Here is a 13,112-nt window from a genome sequence, read left to right on the forward strand (position 1 = left end):
AAGCCTGAGCATGTTATTTGGGCAGAAATTACCGCCTGAGAAGAGTTTCCAAAAACCCAGTTCTGCACTCTGCAAATGTGTGTGTGAGTATGTGCTTGAAATGGACTGGTGGACAGGGCTTCAGTAAATCAAATATTTTCTTGGTGTTTGCCCAAGAAGGTTTTGCTGAGGATTTGTTTGGTGGTAAAACTGAAAAAAAAAAAAAAAATCTACAAGCTTCCCAGTTTGAATGAAGGGTCTAGGGGCCAAGACATTAAGAGGAGGCAATTTAAAACTTTTATAGAAGAGTAAAAATCTGCGGAAATAAAAATACTGCTGCAGTAACTGCTGTGTTGGACTGAATGAAACTGGATTATTAGGAAGTCATTTACATTTCACACGTTTCTCTGTCGGCATCCTCACTGACTTTGACCCGACAATGTGACCTCAGACGACCCAGAATTCCAGTCTGTATCCTGTCTGATGTCTGCTTTGATCCATTGTCCCCACAGAATCAGACAGATCCCATTCTGAATGTGCAAAGGTGTGGAAACAACACTCTTTCATGATTTTCCTCTCCATCTATCCTGCTCTTTTCATGTTTCTCTTCTGACAATGTGTTTCCTTTTCATCTGCCGTGGTCTGGGACTGTGTCGTCTGACGGACAGAGTCGGGGGGAAAACTCCCAACTCAGGCCAGTATCAGATGTATTACTAATGTGAGCACCATGGATGTCAAGTATCTGGCGATGTTTGACCCTAATTGTAGGCTGAATTTTCCCAAAAGTGGAAAATTAGTGGCTCTCTTCATGTTGCCAGATACTCTCCATCCTGCTCTCCATCCTGTTTATTATTACCAACTGTGGTTTGCAAAGTCATGCAGGACTTTGAGGGTCTGCAGCTTTTCATAAACTGTGGTGCTTTGGCTTCAGGAGCTTAAGTACTCTGTGGTGATTCTCCAAGATTCAGTCCATGTTTTTCAGAAGGAGATTTCCGAACATCTTTTTGGATTTGAACAAACGCGGTCAGATTTAGGCTCGAAGAACTACTTCATCTCTCCCACTCAGATCTGCTCAAATGAGTCATTCACAGTGAGTGATTGGTTCATAAACCTCACGTCACTCATCTCCAGGGCATGAAGAGGAGGGTGATGTCACTGTGTAGTTTAGTCGCTCACCCTCCGCTGTGCTCCAGCACCTCAGGGACTTTGACTTGCTCAAACTCAGACAACCTGGTTTTACTCCTAAAACAATGTGAGGCCACAGGACCGAGGAGAAATGGAACTGGAAAATCCTTTTTACATTAATGATTTGTGTCTGTTTTTCCGTGTTTCGGTCCAAAGAAAACACTTGGCCAAGATGTTCTGAGCCGTATGACGCTGCAACCAAAACAAATGCCCTACTGAGATAGAAGACAAAGATCCGAGTGATTAGGTATAGAGGAAAAAAAGAGTGTGTATGTCTGGTGTGTGTGTTTATTTGGTGTTTTGCTCATAAAGCCTCTCTAAATCTATCCACACAACTTAAGCTTCCAGGCTGCATGCCGCAGTGTGTGTGCGTGTGTGTGAGAGATCCTTTAGTCTTTAGTTATAATCAAAACACAAGAACGTCTTATTCTTTACTTGTAGCCAACATAATATAGGACATTGTGCAGCGGACTGCCTGATGAGATTAAGTTTTGGATGTTCTCCTGTATGTCTTATGAAAATAAACAGCATATCTGACTAGACGTGGCATGTCATTGAATTTGTTGTTACCTCAACCAAGGAGGTAATGTTTCCATTTGTGTGTTTCTATTCAGATTTTGGTGAAATTTGCTGTTAAGTTCAGCCAGGAAAAGCTGAGTGGATTTTAGTGCAGATACTTTATAAATAAGAGGTCAAGTAAACCATTTAGGCATTTACACTATAAAGTACTATTTGCATGAATTTACTATAAATGTAGAGGTTAAATTCCTGATTTCTTCACCATATTGCACCTAAGAGGCACGTAAGGTTCGTACTTGATAAAGCCAAATTTTGGGAGACAGAGTTGACATATCACAGATGCAGCAGAATGATACTTATGGTCGGTGCTACAGAACGCAGGATGTTTGAGGGGCCGGGTGAGCACAGTTGTATAAGGTGAGGGCACCCGCTTAGAGGTCTTGAGTTGTACTACTGCATATGTGAAAAAAATCAGTATAAACTCTTTTGTGGCTCCAGAGAAAGCTGGATGTAATCTGTTAATTGTTTCCAGTGATGTCACTCAGTGGCTTAGTTGCATTGTGGGTAATGTAGGCGCCAAGTTTTGAAAAGTAAGAAGAATGTGTGGAATAAAAACGTTGATTCTGCTGTACTAATTTTGGTCATTTGTTTTTAAACTGTCCATAATACGCCCAACAGGAGTGCAATGATAGACCACTGGACTGCTTTTCAAAACCTGATGTCTATTACCCACAATGCAACTTGAGTGACATCACTGGAGGCAGTTTAGTTACAAGCTGCTTCCCCTGGAGCCGCACCAAGCTTTATTTTTCACACATGCTGTAGTGCTCCCCAAGACATGTAAATACACTTTAATGTGTAAAATTGGTGGAGTCAGCCTTTAAATAATAATAATATTTGACTGGAAGAAAGTAGAAAAAGAGTGAAAAGCTCAAACAACTTACTTACACTCTCCGTGCCTTGACAGCACACATGTTGAAGGACAACATGGACTTAATGGGCACATAAAGCTCCTGAGAGCACTGACAGACAGAAGCACAATAGATTCCTGCTGACAGACAGGAGGGCAGTGTGTGCGCTCGCTCTTTGACTCTGCACACGACGCATTTCATTTCAAACCTTAACTCAACACTTTGACATAAGGTGAAACAGGTAACCTTGAGTAATGAAGGGTTATAAAGAGAGGGATTTGAGAATACTTTGTTCCCCCAAATAATGTCATTATAGACCCACTAAAGACATTTTCAATGACCTGCAGTATCTTAACAATTATCTTTATAATTATTGGAGTATTGATGCAAGTTACAGCAGGTGACCTTGGAGGTGACAAAGATGTGGACCTGTCAGATAGCTGTGAAAGTCAGAAACACACTGAGATTAACGGTGCGTTCGGCCGGGCTAACAGTATGCTAAAAAGCTCCAGTGATGACAATGTTAATCTGTTGACTTTCCCTCTAGCGCCACCATTAGGCTGACAATAGTGATTTTCAACAATATCTCAACAATATTGGATGAATTCAATTTGATACAAAAGTTCATTTTCATTTTCCCACAGTGAATGTCTGCAAAGCTAATGACGTTCTCAGCAGCCTCAGCTGGTGTCCAGTGCTAATGAGCAAATGTTAGCGTGCTAACAAGCCAGACGTTCCTTCCTCTATTTTATTAATAATGCGAGCAGGCTGCAATGCTGAGGGTTTCAATTGTGTGTATATTTGCTAAAGAGACATTTTGTTATGGTCAGCCACAGATTTTGTTAACTTTGGCACTGTGCACCTGGAACGCTTTGAGGAAATTCCCAACCCTGACTTCGACCGAAGCGCAGCATAAGATGTTAAACATGGTTTAATCTGTACTTTACAATGGTAAATGCCAATGTCAACTCAATGTCATCGTCTTTTTGAGCACATTAGCATGCTGAAGTTAGCATTTAGCTCAACGTTGTATTTAAGAAGCTAGGCTACAGCAAATCCTGACAGTCATACCCACTCTGCCAGTGACAAAGATGTTCCTCCAACCAGATTTAAGCTACGCCCATAACACTGTTTGCATCCATGTGCAGCCATGTGGCTCGTTGATAAATTTTGGCAGACCTCCAAATCAGCATTTTGTTTTCAATGCTCCTTTAAGGTTTAAATTGCTGACACTGCTCTATTAAATCAACATGCAAACAATAAAGTTGAGTCAGTCATACCAGTGTGGTTCACTCCTGGCTTATCACGATATCAAGTCTCTATTTCACATTCCATGCAAGCATGGGCAACAGCACCCCAAAGTCATGCAGGGAGGAGGATGTGGACTAAGCATAATCTTCATCAGTGTGTTTCTACTCTCACTTTGGAGGAGAAATTAAACTCAGGCATTAAGATAGGCTACGTGTGTTCATTTAAAAAAATGCAGGCCCACTGTCTTCTGGTGCCATCTTTGATTCAGCTGAACTCTTCTCCATGGTGCCAAGTTTCTCTTTGTTTTTACCACTCTTCCACATCTAAACACCGCCTGCATCTTTCAGCACTCTTTACCTTGTGATCCATGCAATTTCTCCCCCATTACTTTGAATCAGTCCCTTGTTTCTGGTTTGACCGCATAATTTTTACTCTGTCTACTGTCTCCTGAATGAGGTTGACCACCAGACTCCCGCTCCCGCCCGGCTCGCTGGTGTCCTCCGGCGCAACGCTACAGCTGCCAAACCACAAGCCTCAATTACCCAGCATTCCTTGGAGAGGACGAGAGAGGCCTCATGTAGCACACTATGAAATTAACATTCATGACAAACCTCTCAAACCACATCACTATTTCTTGAGAGCAAAATTTCATCATTGAGGAAAGTATCGCTCCTATTGGGACTTTTCCTGCAGGTTTTCTGACGAAGGCTGAGAAAAAACCTTGCCATGATTGGCCTACTACTCCGCCGACACCGCCAAAATGCAGTAATTACACATGTAGTCAAAATTTAGCAAGAACCAGAATTTGACCTGACATTTATTCTACCATAAAAAATGTTATTAACAGCAAAACAGTCAAATACAAACTACAGGCTAATTTGTCTGATTAATTTAAAGATAATTAATTAGAGAAAGCTGACAGGACACGTTTTGTTTGGCTAAATATATACTGACTTCAAATCATTGTTTTTCAGAAGAAGCACTTTTAATCTTTTTGAGAATGTACACACCAAAATCGTAAAAGATGTAGTTTTTCTTTTACAAACACGCTCAGACAGATTGATAATGCATAGACAGGGATTTTAATGTACTGTATGTTTCACTGACAAATCTGTTCCAAGCACAAGTCACTGGCTTTCACACTGAGCAGTACTTACTTGATAACCCATGATGCATTGCATCTGTGTATACAGTAGGTTACTGTAGCCCAAAACAGCATTTCTTAAAAAGGCAACATATTTATGGTACGAGTACACATCTGTACAACAAATCTCATCAAACATTGGTCGTTCTCAACAAGCGGTCAGTGAGCGATCAAAGGAGAGATCCTCTCTTTTTCTTTAGGCTGGTGCACTGTGAAATCTATCAATGAAATGTATGTGCTGTAAAAATGTTAATTTTATTGCAAAAGCTGTGATAATTGATCTAAACACCCTCTAGATAGGTACTATTGAGGACAAGTTCTGTATCGCTTCTTTTTCCTAACAGTGCTTCTAATATCACTCCTGCTATTTGCCTACCAAGGTGGCTGAGTGGTGAGGTAATGGGATACTTCGTTATGTATTTCAGCTCTTGTTTCATTGCACTGGAATGTAAAATCCTTATTTTTCCGTTTCCACACAACAAGAGCAAACTGTTTTGTTCTTCATGACAAACTATTCTCTGACTATATATCTCTTGGTTTGTGGGAAACATTTTCATTTGAGTTCTTTCGGGACTGGGTGTGCTGAACCAGAAGAAACAGCTGGAGCATGTGGAAAAAACTTTGTATATTAATACTAGAAAATTAATCATCATCGACAGGCAAATTACAGGAGCTAAATGAGACTGCAGGGGTGTAATGACAGCCTCTGTGGCAATATGTCAAATTAGAGGACTTGTTTTCTTTTTCAGGAGATTTCTCAGTCTGCCAACAGCAACAAGCATCGGCTGTCCTGTGCTTGTTAGGATCTTCCTCTGTTACATTAATTTGTGATGTACAAACAATTCACACTGAAAATCCAAGAAAATATAATCACTTTTTTTCACTTTACAGTTTGGAGCCACCAGTTACATTACTGTCCAAATACACTACGACGCCTACCCAATAGAAATGCAGAACAAAGCTCAAAAAGACTCTTTGAAGCAGCACGTTGAACTCGCTTTAACCTGCGACGCTATTACAGCTTTTTGTTGCTCTTTACACGTCTAATAGACAAACTTTTCAAGAGAATTTTGTACTTTTAAAAGAGCAAAACATTTGATAAAATCTCTCCTTTTACCAGCACTCATCTCATGGCAACTGTCATATTATCACAAGTAGTTTACACACTATTCATTGTTGATCGTAGGATTCACAAATTTTAAGCCACATCATGCAAACATAGCCAAGTGACATCAATAACAAATGTCTATACTGTTGTATCAGAGAGAGAATGAAGCGTGTACAAAGAAACTGGATGGATGGATGAAGCTCATGTCTGTGGAAGATCTCAGCGTCACTTTCACTGTGAGCCATCCAGGACAGCTCCTCTACATCTGATATTCTAAACAGTCTCCTCTGAACAGGTTTCTTCTAGAAATCCAAATAAAGAACCAACTCGGCTACTGTGTTTGTCAATGCGTGTCTTTAAAAAAAAGAGTCGGATAAATGACAAATGAATGCAAAGCAGATACTCTTCATGCACACACGAACATAAACAGCACTGATGGGTGCAGAGTAAAGATGAAGAGAGTCAGTCTGATGCATATTCACATTCTTTAATCCAGGTTCTTTCTGATCAGACTGCATGTGGAGGAAATGAGCCTGTAGAAGAATGTAAGAAGAAAAGGGTTGTAATGATAGTACGATTACAGTACATGGTGACGGATGCATATCAAAATTTGGTTGCAGTTTTCTTTCTTTTTTTGCTTTCAAACAACCTACTTAATCCTACTGAGTCAGCCTAGTCTTGGGGATGGCTAAGCACACTGATCAATCAGTGTTCATGTTCGGAAATACACATTTTTTGAGCAAAATGCACTGTAGGATTTGTATTAAAATACATGAACACAGTTCTTTAATATGTGTCACAGAGGGAGCTGGCAAAGTACCAAAAAATACGTCTGAAAAACATTTATTTGAAGGATTTTTTTTAAATGAACGAGGCTCCTGGTGAAGCCTATTGTAGGTTTATTCATTTCATTTCATTATATTTGTTATTTCCATTTAGAGCAGATTCAGTGAATAACAAATGACACTTTATCATAATCAACAGTGTGTACGCAGGCCTCCCTTCTTAGATTACAGTACATAACTTTAACAGAAAGCATTAAACTGCATTTTAAAGCTAAAAATGTGATACATACAAAATATGAAGTTAGAAGAAAGAGTCTGTGCTGCACGAGGAGACGAAACCTTTCAGAAGCTACCCGAAAATAAACCCATCATACTGTAAATCCCGAAGGCACCTTAGACAAAGATATATCCCTGTGCTCGAGTGGTTAAAGAGGTTTGGGGTTAAAAAGAGAGAAGGGAGAAGCCTTTTTCCTCTAAACCACTGCATGGAAACACTATATCGCCACAAGAAAGGCTACAAAGATGGAGTTTTTCATTGCATAAACTATTCTGTTACTGATTGTCTAAAAGCTTTAAAGACAGAATGCAGATCTGTAAAATTGCAAGATTTGACTCAATTTCATTTTAAATATGCCTTTCCCCCTTTACAAACCTTGCACACAGCACTCCACCATTTGCATCATACTGCCTCTCTGCAACAGGGTATATTTATATAACAAAACATGCATGGGGGACACTCTCTCCTGATCATGCAGATATTGTTTTTGAATTTAAGCTCCAAAGTCTAACAGTAGGAGGTTAAAAAGACAACACAAAAAATATACAAAACAAACAGAGAAACAGGTTGAATCATGAGTAAAAACAGTGTCCAACAAGCTCTGTCCTGCTTCGGCAAAAACAATCCCCCTGACATGCTGGTGGAGGAGCTTATCTTCCCCTCCTTCCTTTGTTTCCTCGCCCCATTTCAACTCATCCCAAACTACCAGCCCAGTCTGTAAAAGTGATCCTCTCTGGTGCATCATCATTATCATCAAGTCTCCCTCCTCCTCCTCCTTTCATCCCATTTTATGTCTTGCTTCTCAGGCGGACCGGGCTTGCTCCCCCTGCAGGCGAGAGGTTGGAATGACGCTGTATTCCTAACCAGATAAGGGGGGAGATGGTGCCTCTGGTTCCACCGAGGGGGTTAAAATTGGAAAGTCGCTGGGATTGGTTAGACAGGTTAAGTGGACTAGGTGCGGGGATCACACCCTGCTGGTCGGGTGGCAGCGGTAGGTGCAGTTGGACAGAGGGTCGGCTCCGCCTTCGACGTTCTGGGAGCACCCTCCCTCACAACACGCCTCTGGGAGACAAAACGGACATACTATCAGTACATAAGAACGGCTGCAATCCACACATTTTATTTACTTCAGTAACTGTGTGTGTGTGTGTACCTGCATCTTCCTCTGGCATGAGCAGGTGAGTTCGGCACGGACTGGGCAGGGTGGGGTTGGGTCCCTCGTGACTGGTGCCAAGCTGGAGACGCCTCATGTGACGAACCACTGCTGTGGCGTTGAATGCTTGCTGCAGAGGAAAAGAAACAAATCCAATATGGCCCAGAAACCTGCAGCATCTCAATCATCTGAAACTGAAAGATGACAGGGACTCGGAGAGCAGCCCAGAGCAGCCGTTCCAGACATTTTTTGCTTAATATGTAGCCACCCCTGCATCTCTGTGAGTTGAGAGCAGTTCCTTAAAAGACTGCTTTCGTTTTAGTCGTTTTAGGCATTAAACTGTACAGTATTTGGCAAAAGAAAAGAGCAAAGAGTAAAGAAAAGCTTTAAAATTTAGTGTAGCACAATTTCACGATAATTTTGTGACCCCATGGATTTATCTGACAACCCTCAAGGGGGTCACCCAGGTTGAAAATCACTGGCAGATTTGTGGCAGTCCCAAGTCTTTAATGCTTCTAACAATTCAACATCCATTCCCAAAAGTTAGAATTAAAAACGGCTGTACTGGAATGAGTCCTGAGGTTCAAACCAATCCAGACTTTTAATGAAGCTACTCTTTATTCTCTCCATGTGCACCAAAGGGGAAATATGCATAAATCATGCATATATGAAAATCAAAGTGCATCCAAGATAAACTGGAAATCTGACTCACCTTCCACTTGCTCTTAGCAAAATTCTTCTTGATCTGAGCGCTGACAGACTCATGGATGTTCTTATCCAGAGCAGTATCCCCCGCAATCCTGGCACACAGAGGGGCAAGGAGACATTAGAGTGTGTCACATGTGCAGTCACAGTATTGATAAGAATTTCATAAGCACAAAAGCGAGCTGGATAAGTAGTGAACTTTCAGCATCAAGGTTTAAATCAGATAACAAAAATGTTGTGTGCAGTGTGAGTGCATCGTGATAGAGGAGAATGGGACCAGTACCAGGGGTGCTGCAGAGCCTGATCACAGGTGTAACGTACGTGGGGGTCTTTCTCCATCAGGTGGACTATGAAGTCTTTAGCTAATGAAAAAGAAAGGTGAAAAAAAGTCAAATTGATACAGTTGATTTATTGATGAAGGCATATGGTGTAACAGTTTGGATACGCTTTAATGTAATTATGTGTCAGTATCTAACTGCTGTAAACAAGACAAAACAAATCTCAAGGTAATTCCCGCATGACAGAGAATTGGCTGCTGCATCAGTTGTATCATTTGCTCTAAAAGTTGGAGAGATCCAGAGCAGAAAAATAGAGTAGGGACCCAATCCAAGAGCCGGGACTGGGAAGAACATCAACATGGGATCATTGCCTTGGCTTGTGGGCTCAACAGCTGCAATGTGAAAGGTAGGGATCGGAAAAACTATTTACTGGCTTCAGAAAATCCAGACATAATTTTCTCTGTATAAGAAAGAGCTTTACTGGCTCTGGAAACAAACTCTTGGATAAAAGGTGGTCTCTGTTGTACTCAGGACTTGCTAAAGGTGAGAAGTGTCAGGTGTGTGAGTGGATGTTAACAAGCCCCGGCTGAATACTTCAGGTTGGGGAGTTTTTCCTGTTAAATCAGATCAGACTTGATTGTTCCATGTACCAGAACCGTTGAGAACTGGTTCCAATTTGTCTGATCCATTGGAATCGAATGCTTCATAGTTTATCTTTGCCTTGTTTCAATGCAATTTCAAAGCTTTAACCATTGCTTTTCCTCTAGGTTTGCTTTGACTCTCTGTAATATCTACATCAGTGTCATGCTGAGAGTACAGCTTGCTGTACCTGAGTCAGAGATATCGTCCCAGTAAGGAGAATCAAACTCATATTCTGCCTTCAGGATCTGTTCAAACAGTTTGGCGTCATTCTCGTCATAGAACGGAGGGTAACCACACAGCCTGAGAAACACAGGAGACATATACGTCATTTTTGATCTGAGATGTGCAGGAGCTTTTCAACTAGGAGTATGCTAGGAGTTTAAAATAACAATGAATTTATAAAAATGCGAGACAAGAAGATGACTGCCAAGGTACTGTGCAAAATCTGTGTGGAAATAAATGTATCCCTCCTGTGTTTGGTTATTTCCATGTCTTAAAAAGTGTACTTACAGAATGTAGGCTATGACGCCAATAGACCAGCAGTCCACGGCTTTACTGTAGGGTTTCTGAGCCAACACCTCAGGGGCTGAAAGAATAAAACAAGGTAATACAAGTTAGTATGTTAACTGTAAAAATTAAAGTTGCTCATTTTATAGGAAAGCTTCTGGCAATTATTTAGCACTTCAGGCAAACTAACCTAAAATGGGCTAAAATGACTCATAACTTTGATTATCGTTATGAGCCAAAGATTAGCTGTTGACACTGTGCTAATATCACAGGCTACAGTGTTCTCTTCTATTAAAAAAGATTTATCAGAGGCTGATTTATCTAATTTAAGACAGTATCTGGCGTCTTTACCAACATATCCTGGTGTTCCACAGGCTGTCGACATCACACTACCGGAGCCCTCAATTTTAGACAGCCCAAAGTCACTGATCATGATCTTGGAGTCTTCATCCATGCTGTAGTAGAGCAGATTCTCTGGCTGCGATGGGGAGAGACAGAGCCAATAACAAAAATGTTAATTAAATACCATCATACATCTCACGCAACTCCATCACCACATGTGCTACCTGCAAAGCCACTACAATGGGAAATTAAAGATATTTAAAAAACATTTTTTTCACTTGGTTTATATTTGTGAGTCAGTAAATGGATGACACAGTGTCACATGATGACACATCACACCTCTGAACCCAAACTGACCTTGAGGTCACGGTGCACAATGCCCATGTCGTGGAGGTATTTGACGGCATCCAGAATCTGCTGAATGAGCTTACTGGCGTCCTTCTCTGTGTAGAAGCCCTTCTCTATGATACGATCGAAGAGTTCCCCGCCGGAGACCCTGCATAAAAAAAATTATTTATGACAGATGAACTGCAACAATTTTGGGCTTGACATTTGCCGGTTTTAGCTTCCTTAATGTCAGGATTTGCTGATTTTCTTTGTCAATAATGATAGTAAATGAAGGGTCTTTGGGTTTTGGACTGTTGGACAAAAGAAACAATTTCAAGATGTCACTTTGAGCTCTAGGAAATTGTGATGAGCACTTTTCACTTTCTTCTTTATTTTATTTCTTTTACATTTTATGGACTAAATGATAAATCGTGAAAATATTCTGCAGATTAATCCATAATGAAAATAATCGTTAGTTGCAACCCAACATTAAAGTGAAACATAAATCATACAATGAAGAAAACACCAACAAAATCAGACTGGACTGAAAATTGTAGAAATAGAGTCCACTGATTGCTCGATACAATTTTACATGTTGATGGTTGCAACGGAGAAATAGTATGAAAGACATGGTGTGAACAAATTGTTTAGAAAATATTTGTCAACAACAAACAAACTGCCAGAGATTGAGAAAGAAAGGGCAGGAGGGGAGGATGAAATGGGGACTTCCTACTACCCCATTAATTTGAACAAGAAGCAAACGTGTTTATTTGTTTTGTTTGCTGTAAATAACTGCGATACTGTAATACTCTACATGTTATATGTCTCTTACAAACACATACATGTAGATAGAAACACAAAAGCATTTCATTGTGGGAGTCATACTGTCTAATGTGATTGTTATTAGACTTAGAAACCACTAGATGGAGACTTTGTCTGCAGAAAATATGCTGCAGGTTGCTCACTCCTACAATATTAATACTGCACTAACACACACGCACAACTTGGGAAGACAAGATGGAAAGATTTAGAAGAAAAACAAAAAAGTGAAGGAGAGAAGCTAAAATCTAAAAAAGGTCAGAATTATGACTTGTCTTGAGTGTTCAGGGGTTTAAAAAGGAAAGCTGACCTCTGTAATAACTCAGCTGGAACACCGATGTGTCACTTTGCCGGCCAATACTTTCAGTTCCCTCGTGATATATTACGACTTTTACAACTCCTTGCAACTTTTCCTTGACGTTGTTAGGTCAAATTAAAGATAAAAATTTAATAAGTAGATCCATTACTGTGGTGAAGCACTGCATATTACATTTAAGAGTCATGAATCAGAGGGAATACAAGACATATAGCAAGGACAAGCAAAAACTATTTATGAGGGCACACAAATATATTGCAGAGGAGTGACACATATTAGTCCTTCCCTTGATCTAAATGCACCCCTCCTGCTCTGCCGCTGTCTTTTATCTCTCTGATTTGCCGTTGACTGTGATAAATACATAAATAATTTATATTTTCTGGAGCCAGTTAATAGCGCTCCTGATCTCGATTATCTTTCGTTCTCTCTCTCTGACATTTCAGTAGTTGAGGTGGGATGGAGGCTGACAGGCTGCAGGTGTGAGGGCGAACTCCCCACTGGTGTTCACGAGTGGGCAGAGGACCGTGTTTGCCTGTGTGCGTGTAGTTATGCACATGCGAGTGTGTTACAGAGTGCAATTAATGGCATGTGACATCCAGTGTGTGGGAGATAGCACAAGTAGGGAGCTTGAAACACACATCGCACATAAAAACGAGTCACACAAACCCACACACGTGAATACTCACAGTTGCATGACAAGGTAGAGGTGTGATTTACTTTCAAAGATCTCTTCCAGAGATACAATGTTGGTGTGTTTAATCCTGTGAGGAAGAAGAGAACAAGAATAAAGCAAGAAGTTAATATTAACAATTTTACTAGACATTTTTGTTTGGCAAGTAGTATTTCACAAGATTTTCTCTGCAG

At 40.6% G+C, this 13,112-nt stretch overlaps 1 protein-coding gene across 2 annotated transcripts in view; it reads right to left on the bottom strand.

The window, feature by feature from the left end:
- Nucleotides 1–6,565: 6,565 nt before the first annotated feature.
- camk1b (calcium/calmodulin-dependent protein kinase Ib) overlaps nucleotides 6,566–13,112 on the bottom strand; it is a 33,094-nt gene continuing 26,547 nt past the window's right edge. Inside the window, exons 4-12 of one of the 2 annotated variants that reach the window (XM_073468656.1) lie at nucleotides 12,935–13,009; nucleotides 11,144–11,282; nucleotides 10,796–10,922; nucleotides 10,448–10,523; nucleotides 10,125–10,237; nucleotides 9,301–9,379; nucleotides 9,025–9,112; nucleotides 8,313–8,442; nucleotides 6,566–8,221 (exon numbers count right to left, since the gene is read on the bottom strand). In XM_073468656.1, the coding sequence (XP_073324757.1) occupies nucleotides 8,124–8,221; nucleotides 8,313–8,442; nucleotides 9,025–9,112; nucleotides 9,301–9,379; nucleotides 10,125–10,237; nucleotides 10,448–10,523; nucleotides 10,796–10,922; nucleotides 11,144–11,282; nucleotides 12,935–13,009 (925 nt within the window). In that variant the 3' untranslated portion in view covers nucleotides 6,566–8,123. The remainder of the gene's footprint in view (nucleotides 8,222–8,312; nucleotides 8,443–9,024; nucleotides 9,113–9,300; nucleotides 9,380–10,124; nucleotides 10,238–10,447; nucleotides 10,524–10,795; nucleotides 10,923–11,143; nucleotides 11,283–12,934; nucleotides 13,010–13,112) is intronic. The other variant, XM_073468657.1, reaches the window with a different exon arrangement.

Source organism: Pagrus major, chromosome 6 (genome assembly GCF_040436345.1).
Source record: "Pagrus major chromosome 6, Pma_NU_1.0".
NCBI lineage: Eukaryota > Metazoa > Chordata > Actinopteri > Spariformes > Sparidae > Pagrus > Pagrus major.